General features: G+C 38.1%; 1 protein-coding gene across 10 annotated transcripts in view; it reads left to right on the top strand.

Moving 5' to 3' along the window:
* NFAT5 (nuclear factor of activated T cells 5) overlaps window positions 1-15159 on the top strand; it is a 219312-nt gene that overhangs the window by 171753 nt on the left and 32400 nt on the right. For all 10 annotated transcript variants that reach the window (XM_074200350.1, XM_074200357.1, XM_074200355.1 and 7 more), the window contains 3 exons: window positions 2074-2246; window positions 13360-13494; window positions 13649-13701. In XM_074200350.1, coding sequence (XP_074056451.1) covers window positions 2074-2246; window positions 13360-13494; window positions 13649-13701 — 361 coding nt within the window. The remainder of the gene's footprint in view (window positions 1-2073; window positions 2247-13359; window positions 13495-13648; window positions 13702-15159) is intronic.

Genomic DNA, 15159 nt, shown 5'->3' with positions numbered 1-15159 from the left:
GTTCTGGGTGATAGTGTTGTGTTTCACTCCTCTTCTGATCTGTGCTCTTGTCTTTACCTTATACTGACATACTACAATCATTAATATGTTCTGTTAGAAATATGACAGATAAACCATTATTAAAAGATCTGCCAAATGATCTAGCAGGATTCTATCTTGTCATAGTGCTTTCGGTTTTGGTACTGTTGAACTGCATTAGTTAGGCCTTTAGTGATAGCGATTACTTTTCCATTTTCACATCTCCTTTCACTGACTGGTTTGGATCAATTCCCCTTTCTTAGTGTGGTACAATGAAAGAAGCATCATCTATGGCACAGGTGGGGAATCTTTTTTTCCTGCCGACAGCTAAAAGTTAAAAATTGTATTTGGTCAAACAATTAATTCATCCCTAAAAATTTCCTGGATTTATTGAATTTTGAATTCTACCTGCAGTTGCCATGGCAGCCCCAGACCAAGTGATTTCTCAGACCCTATTATGGCCTTTGGACTAGGTTAATGTCATATCCCTGATGCTTTCTTCTTGACCTTGTCAACTCATTTGGTTTCCTTAGACCTTAGTTTTCTCATTTGTAAAATGGGAACTGAGTTGTCTCTGGATGCATCTTCAAGATCTCAATCTAGAAACCTCCAAATCTATTATGAACTCTGCTTTTTCTGAGCTGTTGAAAGTCAAGACTAGGTAATAGATTTTCATAATGAAAAAGTAAGAAGCTTACTAATTGTATATTTGCTGTCTGCTGCATTTATTTTCCTACTTATATCTCAAACTGATTTTGTGAATGTTGTTTTTGATCTTGTTAATTTATTTAATTTTTATAATTCATTAAGTTTCTTTTTAGTTGCTTTAGTTTTAAGCTTTGTGTTGTATACACACCTACTAATAACTTCTTGGGATTTATTTAAGATGTACCTATATAAAAACCTGATTCCTCTCTCTAAAAGAATTGGGAGGGCTCATGTGAGCCTACTGATGAGTTTATTTCTAAGTGGACATTGAACCAGTGTTTGCTGTTGCCATTCCTTCCCTGAACACTGCAGTTTTCTAGACCCTAGGAAGTCATCTTTTTGATGATTTGTAAATTTTTTTCAATAGATATTAATCATATAGATCTTATTTCCTCTTTTTCCCTTTAAATAAATTAAAATTCAGCAGCTATTTCCTGTTGTGGAGATAATTTAAGATTATTTAGTCATTTATCGTGGCTGGTATTTGACATGTAGTTTCCTTTGCCAAATAACTGAATTGTGGAAGCAGCAAATGGTTAGAACACAATGCTTGGTAGCAAGAATATTCACATACTTTGACTATTTTTGCTTAGCCATAAAAATCACTGAGGGTATAGAGATATTTCCTAGAATGCTACATAGTTTTAAGATTCATTTTCAAGGCTGTGTTAAATGGACAAAAAAACACAGTAAGGATGCTGAGAGTTTCTGATAAAACACTCAGGTCACTTATAACACCCTTTTGACTTTTTTAAAAATAAAAACTATAGCAAACTCACTAGTTCATTTTATATGAATTAACTGTAAAAAGAGTCTAAATTGTATTCTAAAAAATATCAAAGGAGAACTAATACTAATAGTCAGGCTTTAAAATGGTGTTTTGTATTTTACATGCTTTCCATTTATTGTTTCCTCTGTTAATAATGAATAAATTAACATTTTATATTATGAAGAAACAAGTTTACTGGAATTAAAAATAATACAAAATCATTGCTTGAGAATTCATTTTTATAAAAATATTTGAAATTATTTACAAAGCCCATTTCTTTATTTTAAAAAAGTTCAAAAACTAGAAGATGTTTGGTTAATTTGTAGGTACTAATTTTGGCTCTTTGTATTTGATGATTTTTTTTAATCTAAAAAAGAAATTTATTGTAGATAATTTTATTCATTATCTTCCTGCTGAAGGGATGTAGTTTGTAGTCCATAGTCTCAAACAAGACTACTGTTAGATATTCAAGTTTTATTTTAATATGGAAATTTGTAAGTATGAATTTATGGAAATTATTATCATTGAGTACAACATATCAGTAAATATTAATGATGCCATCTTTTTTTCTTCCTTAGGGTGGACTGCGTAGGGATCTTGAAACTCAGAAATGCTGATGTTGAAGCTAGAATAGGAATAGCTGGTTCCAAGAAAAAAAGCACTCGGGCCAGATTGGTTTTTCGAGTTAACATTACACGAAAAGATGGCTCAACTTTAACACTACAAACACCCTCCTCTCCAATTCTGTGTAGTAAGTAGCTATAGTAATTATTGTATATACACAGCTAAACCTATAGCTTAGCTTTCGATGGAATGTGAAAGCAAGATTTTGTGTGAATGAAATTGGTTAAAGGTAGAGTAAATAAAGACCCTAAAAATCAATAGCTGATATCTGAGTGATTCGCATTTGAGTGTTCACTTTATATTTAGATTATGAATGGAGACGTAAAAGGATTGATGAAGCACACACTGTATATCAGCACTGAGCACACCCACGCATACACACACATGAATGTGACAGAGATTCTGTTCTGATAGAGGAAGGGAGCCCAGTCAAGAGGAGCAACAGCTGTGGGTAGCAATGTGGCTTGAAAAGTGGGCATAAGGGTTAATGGAACCAATGGACAGTTAAATGGCAGGTTCTTCTCAAAAACAATGGTTTATTGATTTATTTATTCTTTCTACCATTAGGAGACAGAAGGGTCAGGCTGTCTGTCTGTGCAGAGAACAAATAGATGCCTAGGGAGCATGGAGTGGCTGAGATTCCAGTGAGTTGGAAAGAGGATTGTTCTTGAAGTTAGGAGGACCCAAGTTCAGATCTATTCTCAGATGCTTACTAGCTGTGCTGCTTTGGGCAAATCACTTTAAACTTTATCTGCCTCCATTTTCTCATCTGAAAATAGAAACAACAATAACACCCATCTCCTAGGATCATTGACAGAATCAAACAAAACAGTATTTATAAAGCATTTAGTATAGAACTTGGCATATAAGAGGCTAAGATTTATCTAATGATTAGAGTTTTTTTAAAAGCATATTAAATATAGTTTTATTTTGTCTTTAGAGATTTTTCTTTTTTCTTCCTTGCATAATTGAATGTAAATGAGAGCACTTCAGATGGTTATTGCTCAACTTTGTACCTGTTCCATGCCTGTTTAGAAGGAATTGATTTATTTTTAATTAGATTAGTTATACTTCTAAAGGGTTTCAAGAAGTACTTTAAGATCAGCTTGTCCAGTCAGATACAGACCTTTGAGTCTTAATGACCTTTGAGTTATTAAGTCAGACCTTTGAGAACTGAATGATATTCATTAATATTCATTAATATTCAGAAAATATTCAGGTATTAGCCTTTCTAATTTCATTGAAAGAAGTACATGATTCACAGAACCATTAGCTGACTGCCCTAACACGGTTGTTTTTTTTAGTGGGTATGAATGCATAAAATCAATCAGAAAGATGCAATATTTACAGCAAGGAACTTAAATTTAGAGAAAAAATATCGTAGACATGGATGTACTTAATGAAACATTAAATCAAAGCATAGGTAACGTTTTATTAACCATAAATGCTTTTCTTCCTGTGTGTTTTATGTAATATGTTTTATGTGGATATAACATTTTTGAGAAGAGAGATAAAATGCAATGAGGGTGAGGGGAAAATAGGCAGGGTTTGGGTTAGAAGGGGAAAGGGAGATGGAGGGAAACAGGAAGATGAGAGGGAGGCAGAAAGGAAATCAGGGCAGAAGGGGAGGAAAGCAGAAAGGAGAGGAAACAGGCGTTTGATATTCCATCTAAAATCATTTGTCCATTGGAAAGAAGGCATGTTGCCAGTATTTTTGTTGTTATTTATGGCAGGTTTAAAAATTCCTGTCCTTTGGTGAGGGCTCAGGGCCCCTCTGATCTTTTAAGCTGGGTTGGAATTGATTGATCACTTTAGAGGAAATGAAAGGGTCCTTCCTTTTTATTTTTCAGGCTTCGAATTCTCCACAGAGTCTTTGTATGTGTTTATCACTTTTAGTTACCCTGAAATATTGTTAGTAAATTCTGAAGTGATTTATTAAGCATATCACAGATGCTTAATAAATACTTGTTGATTGGTTCATTGTATTTTTAATCCTTATTACTTAACATAGTGTCTGAAATATAGTAGCTGTTTAATAAATGCTTGTTGATTGATTGATCTTATATGCAGCCTGAATCAGATTAAACTGTCATTAGAAAGGGGCCCGCTAGGTGACAAAGTGGATAGAGCACAAACCCTGGAGTCAGGAAGATCTGAGTTCAAATCCAGAGTCAGACACTTAATAATTGCCTAGCTGTGTTTACCTTGGGCAAGTCACTTACCTCATTGCCTTAAATAAAATAAAATACAATTTTAAAAAACTATCATTGGAAAATATTTTCCAAAGGGAATAAAAATGCAATAAAATGAAAGCACGATATTAAGATATAGTTTTCTTAGGCAGTATACAGCTTACAGGCATCCAAGTTAGTGACCACTGTATCTATTTGACTCCACTGCTAGAGTGGATAAGGAGCTGACCTTGATAGCAGGAAGACTTGAGTTTCAAGTATTGCCTCCAAGACTCTGTGGCCTGGGCCAAGTCAACTTGACCTCTCAATTCTCTGAACAACTCTTTGAGATTATAACATGTTGAACATGTTGATTTGTTTGTATTGTTAGATGGAATGTTCTTGTAGTGAGTTCCTTAGGCTAATGAAATCACAAGTCTTGTCCAAAAAATATCAAATATGACTTTCCCCTTCTCTACCGCTGTCCCAGGATGAGGTACGCTGGTTTGATTATAATCTGACACTTTATTCCAAAAATTCCTTCATGACTTCCCATGTTTGGAAAAATGAGACAAAGTTCAGAAATTAAGTTAGTTTTCTGTCATTGAGTTTTGATACACAAACAGTATATCATGATGAATTAAAATGTTACCTATCCTAAGAAAGTCATGATGAATTTTGCCTCATTCAGAGGCAATTAGAAAAGATTTGGTTACACATTTATTACTATTTTCCCACTAAAATTTTTCTGCCAGACTGACATGATCATGTTGAAAGTAATGAATTAGTAAACCAAGTAAAAGTGTTTAACTTTTGATTTCTATTTATTTTGTTGTATTCACAATTTTATATACTTGGACCTCAAGTGGAAAGGTTCAGCAGTTTGTTTTTCAGTACCCAGAAGTTTTTAATTTTTTTTGTTGGAAAAGTATGAAAAGTCTCAACTTCTTAGTAAGAATATTATTTGGAATCAACCAAAGAAAATAGATATTTTAAAGTTGTTTATGTAACAACAAAGGTATAGTATTTTAAATTTTTATTTTACTTTTCTTAGTAATCTAGTCACTTTTCCCCTCTCTCCTAGTTTATAAATTGAATTCTTTGTCATTGATACCCAAATAATAGTCTTTTTTATCTGTTCAGTATAAAGCTGATCCTTTTGGATAACCATTAAACTTAAGTAGAAAAGACCTTTTTTAATAGCTCATAAACTGTATTATTTTTTAATAGTCACAACCTAGTCCTTTGTATATAGTAAATATAAATATGAAAGCATATACTGTACCCTCTAAAGGGCCTCATTTGGCAGCCTTTGGCTTTCAAAGTGTTAGAGGAAAAGATAATGAGATAGAAAAGAAAAGATAATGGGGGAAGTTTTAGTGTCATTAGTGAAGTGGAATTTTACATAACATTTGAAAGCGGGGGAAGGGAAGACTTCATTTTCATTTACTTCATTGTTAATCCAGCCTATTCCTATAAATTTACACATGTCCTTTTGGTTTTCCTCTCGAAATATTTGCTCTTTGTTTCTTGAGCATACATGCCTTTCCAAAACAAGTCTAGAATTCCAAAAGTACCTCCTGCACAAGTGAACTTAGAACTTTACATGGTAGTGTAATCATCACTGGCTTTAGGTATACATATATACTTGTGTGTGTGTGTGTGAGATATATATATATATATATATATATATATATATATATATACATATATATATGTATATATATATATATATATAAAATGACCAACATTCATATTAGTGTATAAGTACATACAAATATATTTGCATACAATTTCTTACAAACAGAAATCATTGAAAGAGTCTCAATTCAAATAAGTATTGAATTGTGTGATTAGTAAATGAAAAATTAAGTACACTATCAGTCATTTTCATGGAATGTGAATATTCTCTATATAAATGCGGATCATTGTTCTTTATTAGTACGCCATTTCCTGAGTTCATATGGCCAAAATATTCACCACCTAGTAATCACCTGAGAAGTAATCAGTCTCTTACATTACCTTTTCCTGAGCCTATAAGAAAAAAGCCTTTCCAATCAAGTAAATGTCCTTCAATTGGGCAATGGCTTAGCAAACTGGTACATGTATGTCATGGAACACTATTGTTCTATTAGAAACCAGGAGGGATGGGAATTCAGGGAAGCCTGGAGGGATTTGCATGAACTGATGCTGAGGGAGAGGAGCAGAACCAGAAAAACACTGTACACCTAACAGCAACATGGGGGTGATGATCAACCTTGATGGACTTGCTCATTCCATCAGTGCAACAATCAGGGACAATTTGGGGCTCTCTGCAGTGGAGAATACCATCTGTATCCAGATAAAGAACTGTGGAGTTTGAACAAAGATCAAGGACTATTCCCTTTAATTTGGGGGGGGGGGGGGACCTGATCTCTTATTGTCTGATCTTGCTATCTCTTATACTTTATGTTTCTTCCTTAAGGATATGATTTCTCTCACATCATACTCAATTTGGATCAATGTACAACATGGAAACAATGTAAAGACTGACAGGTTGCTTTCTGGGGGGTGGGGGGAGGGAAGTAAGATGGGGGAAAATTTGTAAAACTCAAATAAAATCTTTAATAACTCCAAAAAAAGAAAAGAAAAGTCTTTCCATACTGGCAGGTTCTACCATATTGTGCTTCACGGTTATAACAGAACCCAGGATCACTCAGGAAGTACTGCACAATTGGAAAAAATTAATTTGCATCAATAAATAACAGGAAAATATAGAAAGTCATTTGTTTTGTACCAAAAGTACAGTAAAAATGAATGAAAGTTTATGCTATTGGGCTAGATTGGCATAGCCTTCCTCTTTCTCTGTAACAGAAAGCTTTACTAAATTATAAGAATACTTTTGATTGAGTATTAAAGAAGGAATTATGTTATTTGCACATTATTATTAGTTCATTAACTACAGGTACTTAAGTGTCCCCATTTCCAACACTTCACTAACTATAGTAAGAATCACCTTTATACTCCAAAATAGCAAACTTTTTTTTTTGGTTCCTCTGCCTCTTCTTGGCCAGAGCCAAGTAGTGTTGTGTGTTCCAGGCTCATCTCTCTGCAGGAGGAAGATCTTGATTCTAAGACCTCTGTTGAATAGCCTTTCCGAGGTTCCCACCAACTCTCCCCCCCCTTCTCCTCCCCCAGCTCCCTCCCATTTCTCTAAGGCTACATGTTATTAGCAGTATTGTGGGTCTGTATCTGTTGAGAGTTGTCTCTGGAATTTTTAAGACCCAAAAAATCACAAGTCCAGACCAAAGAGAATTTTCCTGGAAGGCTCACTGAAACAGTTCTAGTACTTTTCTTCTTCTTTTTTTAGGTTTGTTTGGGGTTTTTTTTGGCAAGGCAGTGGGGTTAAGTGGCTTGCCGAAGGCCACACAGCTAGGTAATTATTAAGTGTCTGAGGCCGGATTTGAACTCAGGTCCCCCTGACTCCATAGATGGTGCTCTATCCACTGCCCCACCTAGCCACCCCTCTAGTACTTTTCAATCAGACAATATGCATTTCTGCCAGATCTGTGCTAAGCAAGGGGATACAGAAAGAAGGCTTTACAGCCCTGCTATCAAGAGCTTACAGTCTGATGGGGAGACAAATGCAGGTGAATAAATGTAAAGTAAGCTATGGTTAAAATGAATATGAATTCATTAATAGAGGAGGGAAGGCACTAGAGTGTAAGGAAGTCAGTTGAGAATAGAGAGAATTGCAAGTGTACTAAGTCTGACGCCATCACTCTCTACTTGGTAAATTGCTCAGGCTCCTGCTCATCTCCAGGATCATCTAGTGCCAAGTGCTCCGTTTCAACTTTCAAACCTCCCTCACTTCTCCCACTACTCTGCCTCCTGACTTCCCTGACGACCTTCCAGTGCCAATTCTTAAACCACCACCTGCCCCCGCTGCTCCTAATCCGAGCACCTCCCCTGATAGAGCATGAGCTCCCAGAGGCCTCTGGATCCCCAGCATATGGTCCAGATGAATGCTTTTTGACTGAGCATATCATCAGAACTTCCTCCGCACTTGCCCCTTTCAGGGCTCCCTGCTTTGCAACCCCTAGTGTCACTGCTGACTCCTCTTCGTCACATCCTTTATCCAAGCATTGCCAACATTTCTGCTCTTGCAGCACAGTCATAGTTCAGACCTTTACTATCTAATTGATTCCCTAGGTAGTGCTGCAGTGTGTAGAGCACTAGCCATGGAGTCGGGAGGACCTGAGTTCGAATCCAGATTCAGACACTTAATACAAGTGACCTTGGGCAAGTCACTCCATTCTGCATGCCTCTCATATGGGGCCATCTCCAGTTGTCCTGATTCTTATCTGGTCACTGAACTCCAATTTATGTTAATGTCATGGCATCACCTCCCTGAGGTCATGATCCTCTTTAAGAATGAGGGGCAATTCAGGCGGAGCCAAGATGGCAACAAGAGAGGAACGTCTCTTGGAAACTCTCTCATAGAACGTTGAAACTAAGGACTCTAACTAAACTTTCGGGAAACAGAACCCACAGAGGGACCCAGTGAGGCAGTTCTTCTACTCAAGGTAACCTGGAGGGCGGCCGCCAGAGTGAAAGAACTTCAGCCTCCCCGAGGCAGCCCCAGGGCGCTGGGAGCCGCGGCTCACAGCAGCGGGGGAGTCTCCTGAGCTGCACCCAGGGGAGCACTGGGCACAAAGTGGGGGAACAGCGGGGGACCTCTGCCAGAGTGAGCACATGAGGCCCAGTCCTCAGGGCACACAGGGAGCAATGTGGTCACTGCATTCCAGATCCAGAAGCCAGCAGAGCTGGTAAGCAGGAGCCCCCAGGGCATGAGCCCATTGAACCTAGGGAGGGGAGTGGAGAGAGACTGCCAAGCTCTGCCCCTGGAACAGGACTCTGGGGCTCTGACCACATTCAGATCCTGATCGCCTTCTAGGCCCCCCCATAGAACAGCAGGGCCCCCCCACCTCAGCCCCGTGGCAGAGGGGGGCTCATATGGTCATTCACAGACCAGGAGAAAGGACAGAGCCTCACACACTGAGACCCTTGTGGGAGTGTCCCAAAAGCTCAGGAAGCACCCCAAAACCAGGCTAAGGCTGGGAAAATGAGCAAGCAGAGAAATAAGAGGAACACCATTGAGAAATATTTTGCCTGTGAGCCCAAGAAGGATCAAAACACTCAGTCTGAAGATGAGGAAGCACAAGCTCCTGCATCTAAAGACTCCAAGAAAAATAGAAATTGGGTTCAGGCTATGACAGAGCTCAAAAAAGACTTTGAAAATCAAATGAGGGAGTTACAAGAAAAGCTGGAAAAAGAAATGAGAGAGATACAGGAAAAACATGAAAATGAAGTCAGCAGTCTAGTCAAGGAAATCAAAAAAATGCTGAAGAAAATAGCATGCTAAAAACCAGCTTAGGTCAAATGGATAAAACAGTTCAAAAAGTTATTGAGGAGAAGAATGCTTTAAAAAGCAAAACTGGCCAGATGGAAAAAGATAAGAAAACTCTCTGAGGAAAACAAATTCTTCAAAGAATAGAACTCAGGGAGACTGAATTTACGAGAAACCAGGATTCATTACTTCAAAACCAAAAAAAAAAAGAAAGAAAAATTAGAAGAAAATGTGAAACATCTCATTGAAAAAACAACTGATAATGGAAAACAGACTTAGAAAAGATAATTTAAAGATTATTGGAATACCTGAAAGTCATGATCAGGAAAAAGGCCTTGACATCATTTTCAAAGAATGACTACAGGAAAATTGCCCTGATATCCTAGAAGCAGAGGGCAAAATAGAAATGGAGAGAATCCACCAATCCCCCCGAGAAAGAGATCCCAAAAAATCAACCCCCAGGAATATTGTAGTCAAGTTCCAGAACTCCCAAGTCAAAGAGAAAATATTACAAGCAGCCAGAAGGACACAGTTCAAATATCGTGGAGCTGCAGTCAGGATCACACAGGACTTAGCAGCAGCTACATTGGAAGCTCGTAGGGCTTGGAATATAATATACCGTAGGCAAAAGAGCTTAGAATGCAGCCAAGAATGAACTACCCAGCAAGGCTGAATGTCCTCTTTCAGGGAAAAAGATGGACTTTCAATGAACCAGAGGAATTTCAAAGGTTCCTTTTGGAATGGCCAGAGCTGAACAGAAGGTTTGATCTTCAGATACAGGACTCAGGTGAAGCATAGAGATTGCAGGAGAGGGGGGAAATATGAGGGACTTAATGAGGATGAACTGCATGTATTCCTGCATAGAAAAATGACACTGATAATACTCATATGAACCTTCTCAGTTAATAGAGCAGGTAGAGGGAGATTTTATAGTTGAAGCACAGGAGAAAGCTGAATTTGAGATGATAAAATATGGTGTAAAAATGGAGTCAATAGAAAAAAAAGGGAAATGGGAGAAAAAGGAGAGGGGGAATAGGCCAAGATATTTCATATAATAAGTTTTTTCTTTATTACAGTGAGCTATTGCAGTGATATGGAAGGGGTAAGGCAAGGGGGAATGAGGGAATCTTCACTCTCATCAGAGGTGGCTAGGAGAGGAAACAGCATATATACTCATTGGGGTATAGACATCTGGAGTAAGAAGGAAAGAGAGGGGGAAGGGGGGGGATGTGAGTGATAGAGGAAAGGATGGATCATGGGGGGAGAATGGTCAGATATAACACATTTTCTCTTTTACTTCTTGCAAGGGGCTGGGATTGGATGGCCTGCCCAGGACCACAGGGCCAGGTGGATGCTGGGCCTAAGGGGTGGTATGGGGGCTCAGGGCCTCTTGGCCCCAGGACCAGGGATCTGTCTGCTGCACCACTCAGCTACCCTACAGCAGAGTCAGAGTGAAAGGAGAGAGAAAATATAGTATATGGTAGTGGAGAAATAAGAAAGGAGGGAGTTGTGATCAGCAATGGCAACACTGGAAAAATATGGAAGTAACTTTTGTGATGGACTTACCATAAAGAATGTGATTCACCCACGACAGAGTTGTTGGTGTTGGAACAAAGACTGAAGCACATTTTTTATTATTATTATGGGGGGGGGGGGTGCAGGGCAAGTGGGGCTGGGTGGCCTGCCTGGAGCTGCATAGCAGGGTGTGGCCCCAGGTGTTCCTGGCTCAAGGGCCAATGCTCTGTCTGCCACCCAGCCACCCCTACTATTATTAGTATTTTATTTTTGGTCTCTTTTTGTTTGTTTGTTTTTGTTTTTGTTTTTGCAGGGCAGTGGGGTCGGGGTGGCTTGCATGTCACATGGCTGGGTGATTGTTGGGTGTATGGGGCCGGATATGGGCTCAGGTGCTCCTGGCTCCAGGGCTGGGGCTCCATCCATTGCGCCACCTGGCCATACCTAAAATTACTACTATTTTTTTGTTTTAATTTTTTTCTCTCCCCTTTATTGCTCAAGCAAGTCTATATTTTGTAGGGGGAGGGGGTATTCTATTTACTCTTAAACAAGAATATTTTATTAATGTATAAAAAAGCATTATTTGTACAAAAGAATAAATAAATATTGAAAAAAATGAGGGGCAATTAAGGATATGATTTCTCTGTCATCACATTCAACTGAGATCAATGTATAACAGAACCAATGTAAACACTAACAGAATGTCTTCTGTGAGGGGTGGGGGGTGGGGGGAGGGAAGCAAGAATGGGGGGAAAATTGTAAAACTCAAAATTAATAAAATCTTTCTTAAAAGAAAAAAAGAATTGGGGCATCTAGATGGCACAGTGGATAGAGCACCAGCCCTGGAGTCAGGAGTACCTGAGTTCAAATCCGGCCCCAGACACTTAATAATTACCTAGCTGTGTGGCCTTGGGCAAGCCACTTAACCCCATTGCCTTGTAAAAACTAAAAGGAGGGAGGGCACAAGTGGATATTCATAAAACTCCAGTCTGACCTCAGCAAACGGAGGGTAGGCACTAGTAATGTGGTGAGTAGAACAGTAGACTTGGAGTCAAGAAGACTTAAATTTCAATCCTCATCAGATATTTATTAACTCTGTGATCGTGAGTCACTTAATCATAATTATAATATTTATTTTAACTCCAAGCAGATACTCTGTTAAGTATTTTAATATTTCATTTGAGCCTCACAACAAATCTGGGAGCTAGGTACTATTATTATCCCCATTTGCAGATGAAGAAACTGAGGCACATAGAAGTAAAATGTTTTGCCTAAGATCACTCATCTAGTATCTGAGACTAGATTTAAACTCAGGTCTTCTTGACTCTAGATACAATGCTTCCCTGTCCATTGTACTACTACCACCTATTCCAAGTTGCTTCACTTCTTTCAGGCTCAATTTTTTTTATCTATAAAATGGCAATGATAGTTTTAATTCACAAGATTATTGTGAGAATTAAATGAGATAATTTATTACAATTGTTTTATTATTGCGTTGTAGTGGTTTCCTGTTGCCTCTAGGATAAAATATTAACTCTTCTTTTGACATTTAAAGTCTTTTACAATCTGGTTCCAACTCACCTTTCCAGACACCATAGTTTAGTTAATCTGGTTTTATTGTTCTGTATAGTTGACATTCTGTCTCCCAGCTCCATAGCTTGGCACCAGCTTTCACCCTGGCCTGAAGTCTGCCCTCCCTCCTTTCTTCTCTGTCTCTGGAAACCCTGGTTTTCTTTAGAATTCAACCCAAGCACAGCCCCTACAGGAAATTTTTCCCCATCCTCCTAGTCCTAGTGTTCTTCCCTACCAACCACAGGAAAAACAAAAACAAAACACCTCCTTGTGTTTGTTACAGGTGTTTTGTGAGCACTTATTGATGTCTATATTGTCTCCCTCAGTAAAAGTCAATGGGCTTGAAGGCATTTTTGCCTCTCTTAGCACCTATGCCTTGACAATAAAGACTTGTTGGTTGCCTGAATGATTGATTTTGAGTCTTACCTCCTGGTCCCCAGCCTTCTCTGGGGGCTGATGAAGGTACAAACAAGATGTCCAGAAAGTAAAATGTACAATCTAAAGAATGAATAATGGGGAGTCTGTTGTAGTAGATGTGACGGTTTAGGATAAGAAATGTTCATGCTTTTTTATATTTATTACTTGTTTATTTACAGCTCAGCCAGCAGGTGTCCCAGAGATCTTAAAGAAAAGTCTCCATAGCTGTTCAGTAAAAGGAGAGGAAGAAGTCTTTCTAATTGGCAAAAATTTTCTGAAGGGAACTAAAGTTATTTTCCAAGAGAATATTTCTGGTAAGTAGAAATCACATTAACTCTAACATGCATCAGGGAACTCTTACTGAGATTTTATTATTTATTTAACTTTGGCTTTTCCTAAGTGCCATAATTACTAGAGAATAACACAATATTTAATATTTTAACACATTTTCATTTTTATTTCAATCAGATGAAAACTCTTGGAAGTCAGAAGCTGAAATAGACATGGAATTATTTCATCAGGTACTTCAACTTTTAAGAAATTCTATTTTAATATGTATTTGTAACTCATCTTTGTTAACTGTGCTATTTATTCACTCAAGGAAAAAGTTTCCTTTCTGATATGGTTTCCTCTGGATTGTAAGATGTGTTTCTCTTTTGCATGTATTTGAAATCATTTGTTTCTTTCTTCAGCATTTCTTTTGCTTATAGTTTTAAAATTCTCTTATTCCGTTTATGTTGTAACTAAAACCAAAGCGTAATATTCTTTTCTGGACTCTAAAAAAGTTTTATTCATTCTATTTTCCTGGGTAGAAGTTATTCAAAGTCCAATGCTTATTGTTAATAAGATTATCAACAGAATCGTTATCATTAATATTTGTTTTGGGGAAGTTGGAAGAAATCTAATTAACATGGAAAAATAATACATTTTCATATGCAAAAATAATTTGCAATATTTCTTTACAAAGTTGTTTTACAGGGGTCTTCCTAAGAAAATTATCCCTTAGGGGCAGCTAGGTGGCACAGTAAATAGAAAACTGGCCTTGGAGTCAGGAGTACCTGAGTTCAAATCCGGCCTTAGGCACTTAATAATTACCTAGCTGTGTGGCCTTGGGCAAGCCACTTAACCCCATTGCCTTGTTAAAAAAAAAAAAAAGAAAGAAAGAAAGAAATTATCCCTTAGCTAGCATATACAAAGATTATAACTAATCAAAGAGAACATTAGAGCCATCCTAGGGAATGGACCTGATAAAAAGGGTCTAAATATCTTATTGAGTTAGGAAGAAGCCAGTGTAGAATTGCAGATTAAGAACTAGGACAGGCAGGGAGGAGAAAGCTATGCTTCTAGCTGAGTAGGAGCAAATGACCCGTAGAGTCTCAGAATTACAGCGGACTTTAGAAGAACAAGTAAGGGGGCAGCTAGGTGGCGCAATGGATAAAGCACCAGCCCTGGAGTCAGGAGTACCTGGGTTCAAATCTGGTCTCAGACACTTAATCATTACCTAGCTGTGTGGCCTTGGGCAAGCCACTTAACCCCGTTTGCCTTGCAGAAACCTAAAAAAAAGAACAAGTAAGAAAGGAAGTGATCCCAGAAGCGACAGCAAGTACAGTAAAGTAAGGAAGGGATCTGAAGCTGGAGGACAGTATTAACTGCATACACATAAAGACACCCCTCCTACCCCCACCCCCCACAACATCAGGACACCATCAGGACACCATCACCACAACTCTTCCCAATACTATGTATGGTATGAAATTAAAGACACTAATGAGGATCCTGCTTCTTTGTGGAGTGTCTTCCCAGGGATGTATTTCCCTGGCACACAACAACAGCAGTTCTTACTGGACTTTAGTTAGTGCCATCCTGGTTAACACTTTGTTTGGAAATTGTTTTGTCTTCCCAATCAACTGTAAATATATGGATCGTGCCTCGTGACACTTCTCTCTTTTTCAGGGTACCCATAACATCCCTAGGCACAT

Source organism: Macrotis lagotis, chromosome 1 (assembly GCF_037893015.1).
Source record: "Macrotis lagotis isolate mMagLag1 chromosome 1, bilby.v1.9.chrom.fasta, whole genome shotgun sequence".
NCBI lineage: Eukaryota > Metazoa > Chordata > Mammalia > Peramelemorphia > Peramelidae > Macrotis > Macrotis lagotis.
The sequence above is the reverse complement of the archived record's forward strand: the minus strand, read 5'-3'. Positions and strand labels throughout refer to the sequence as shown.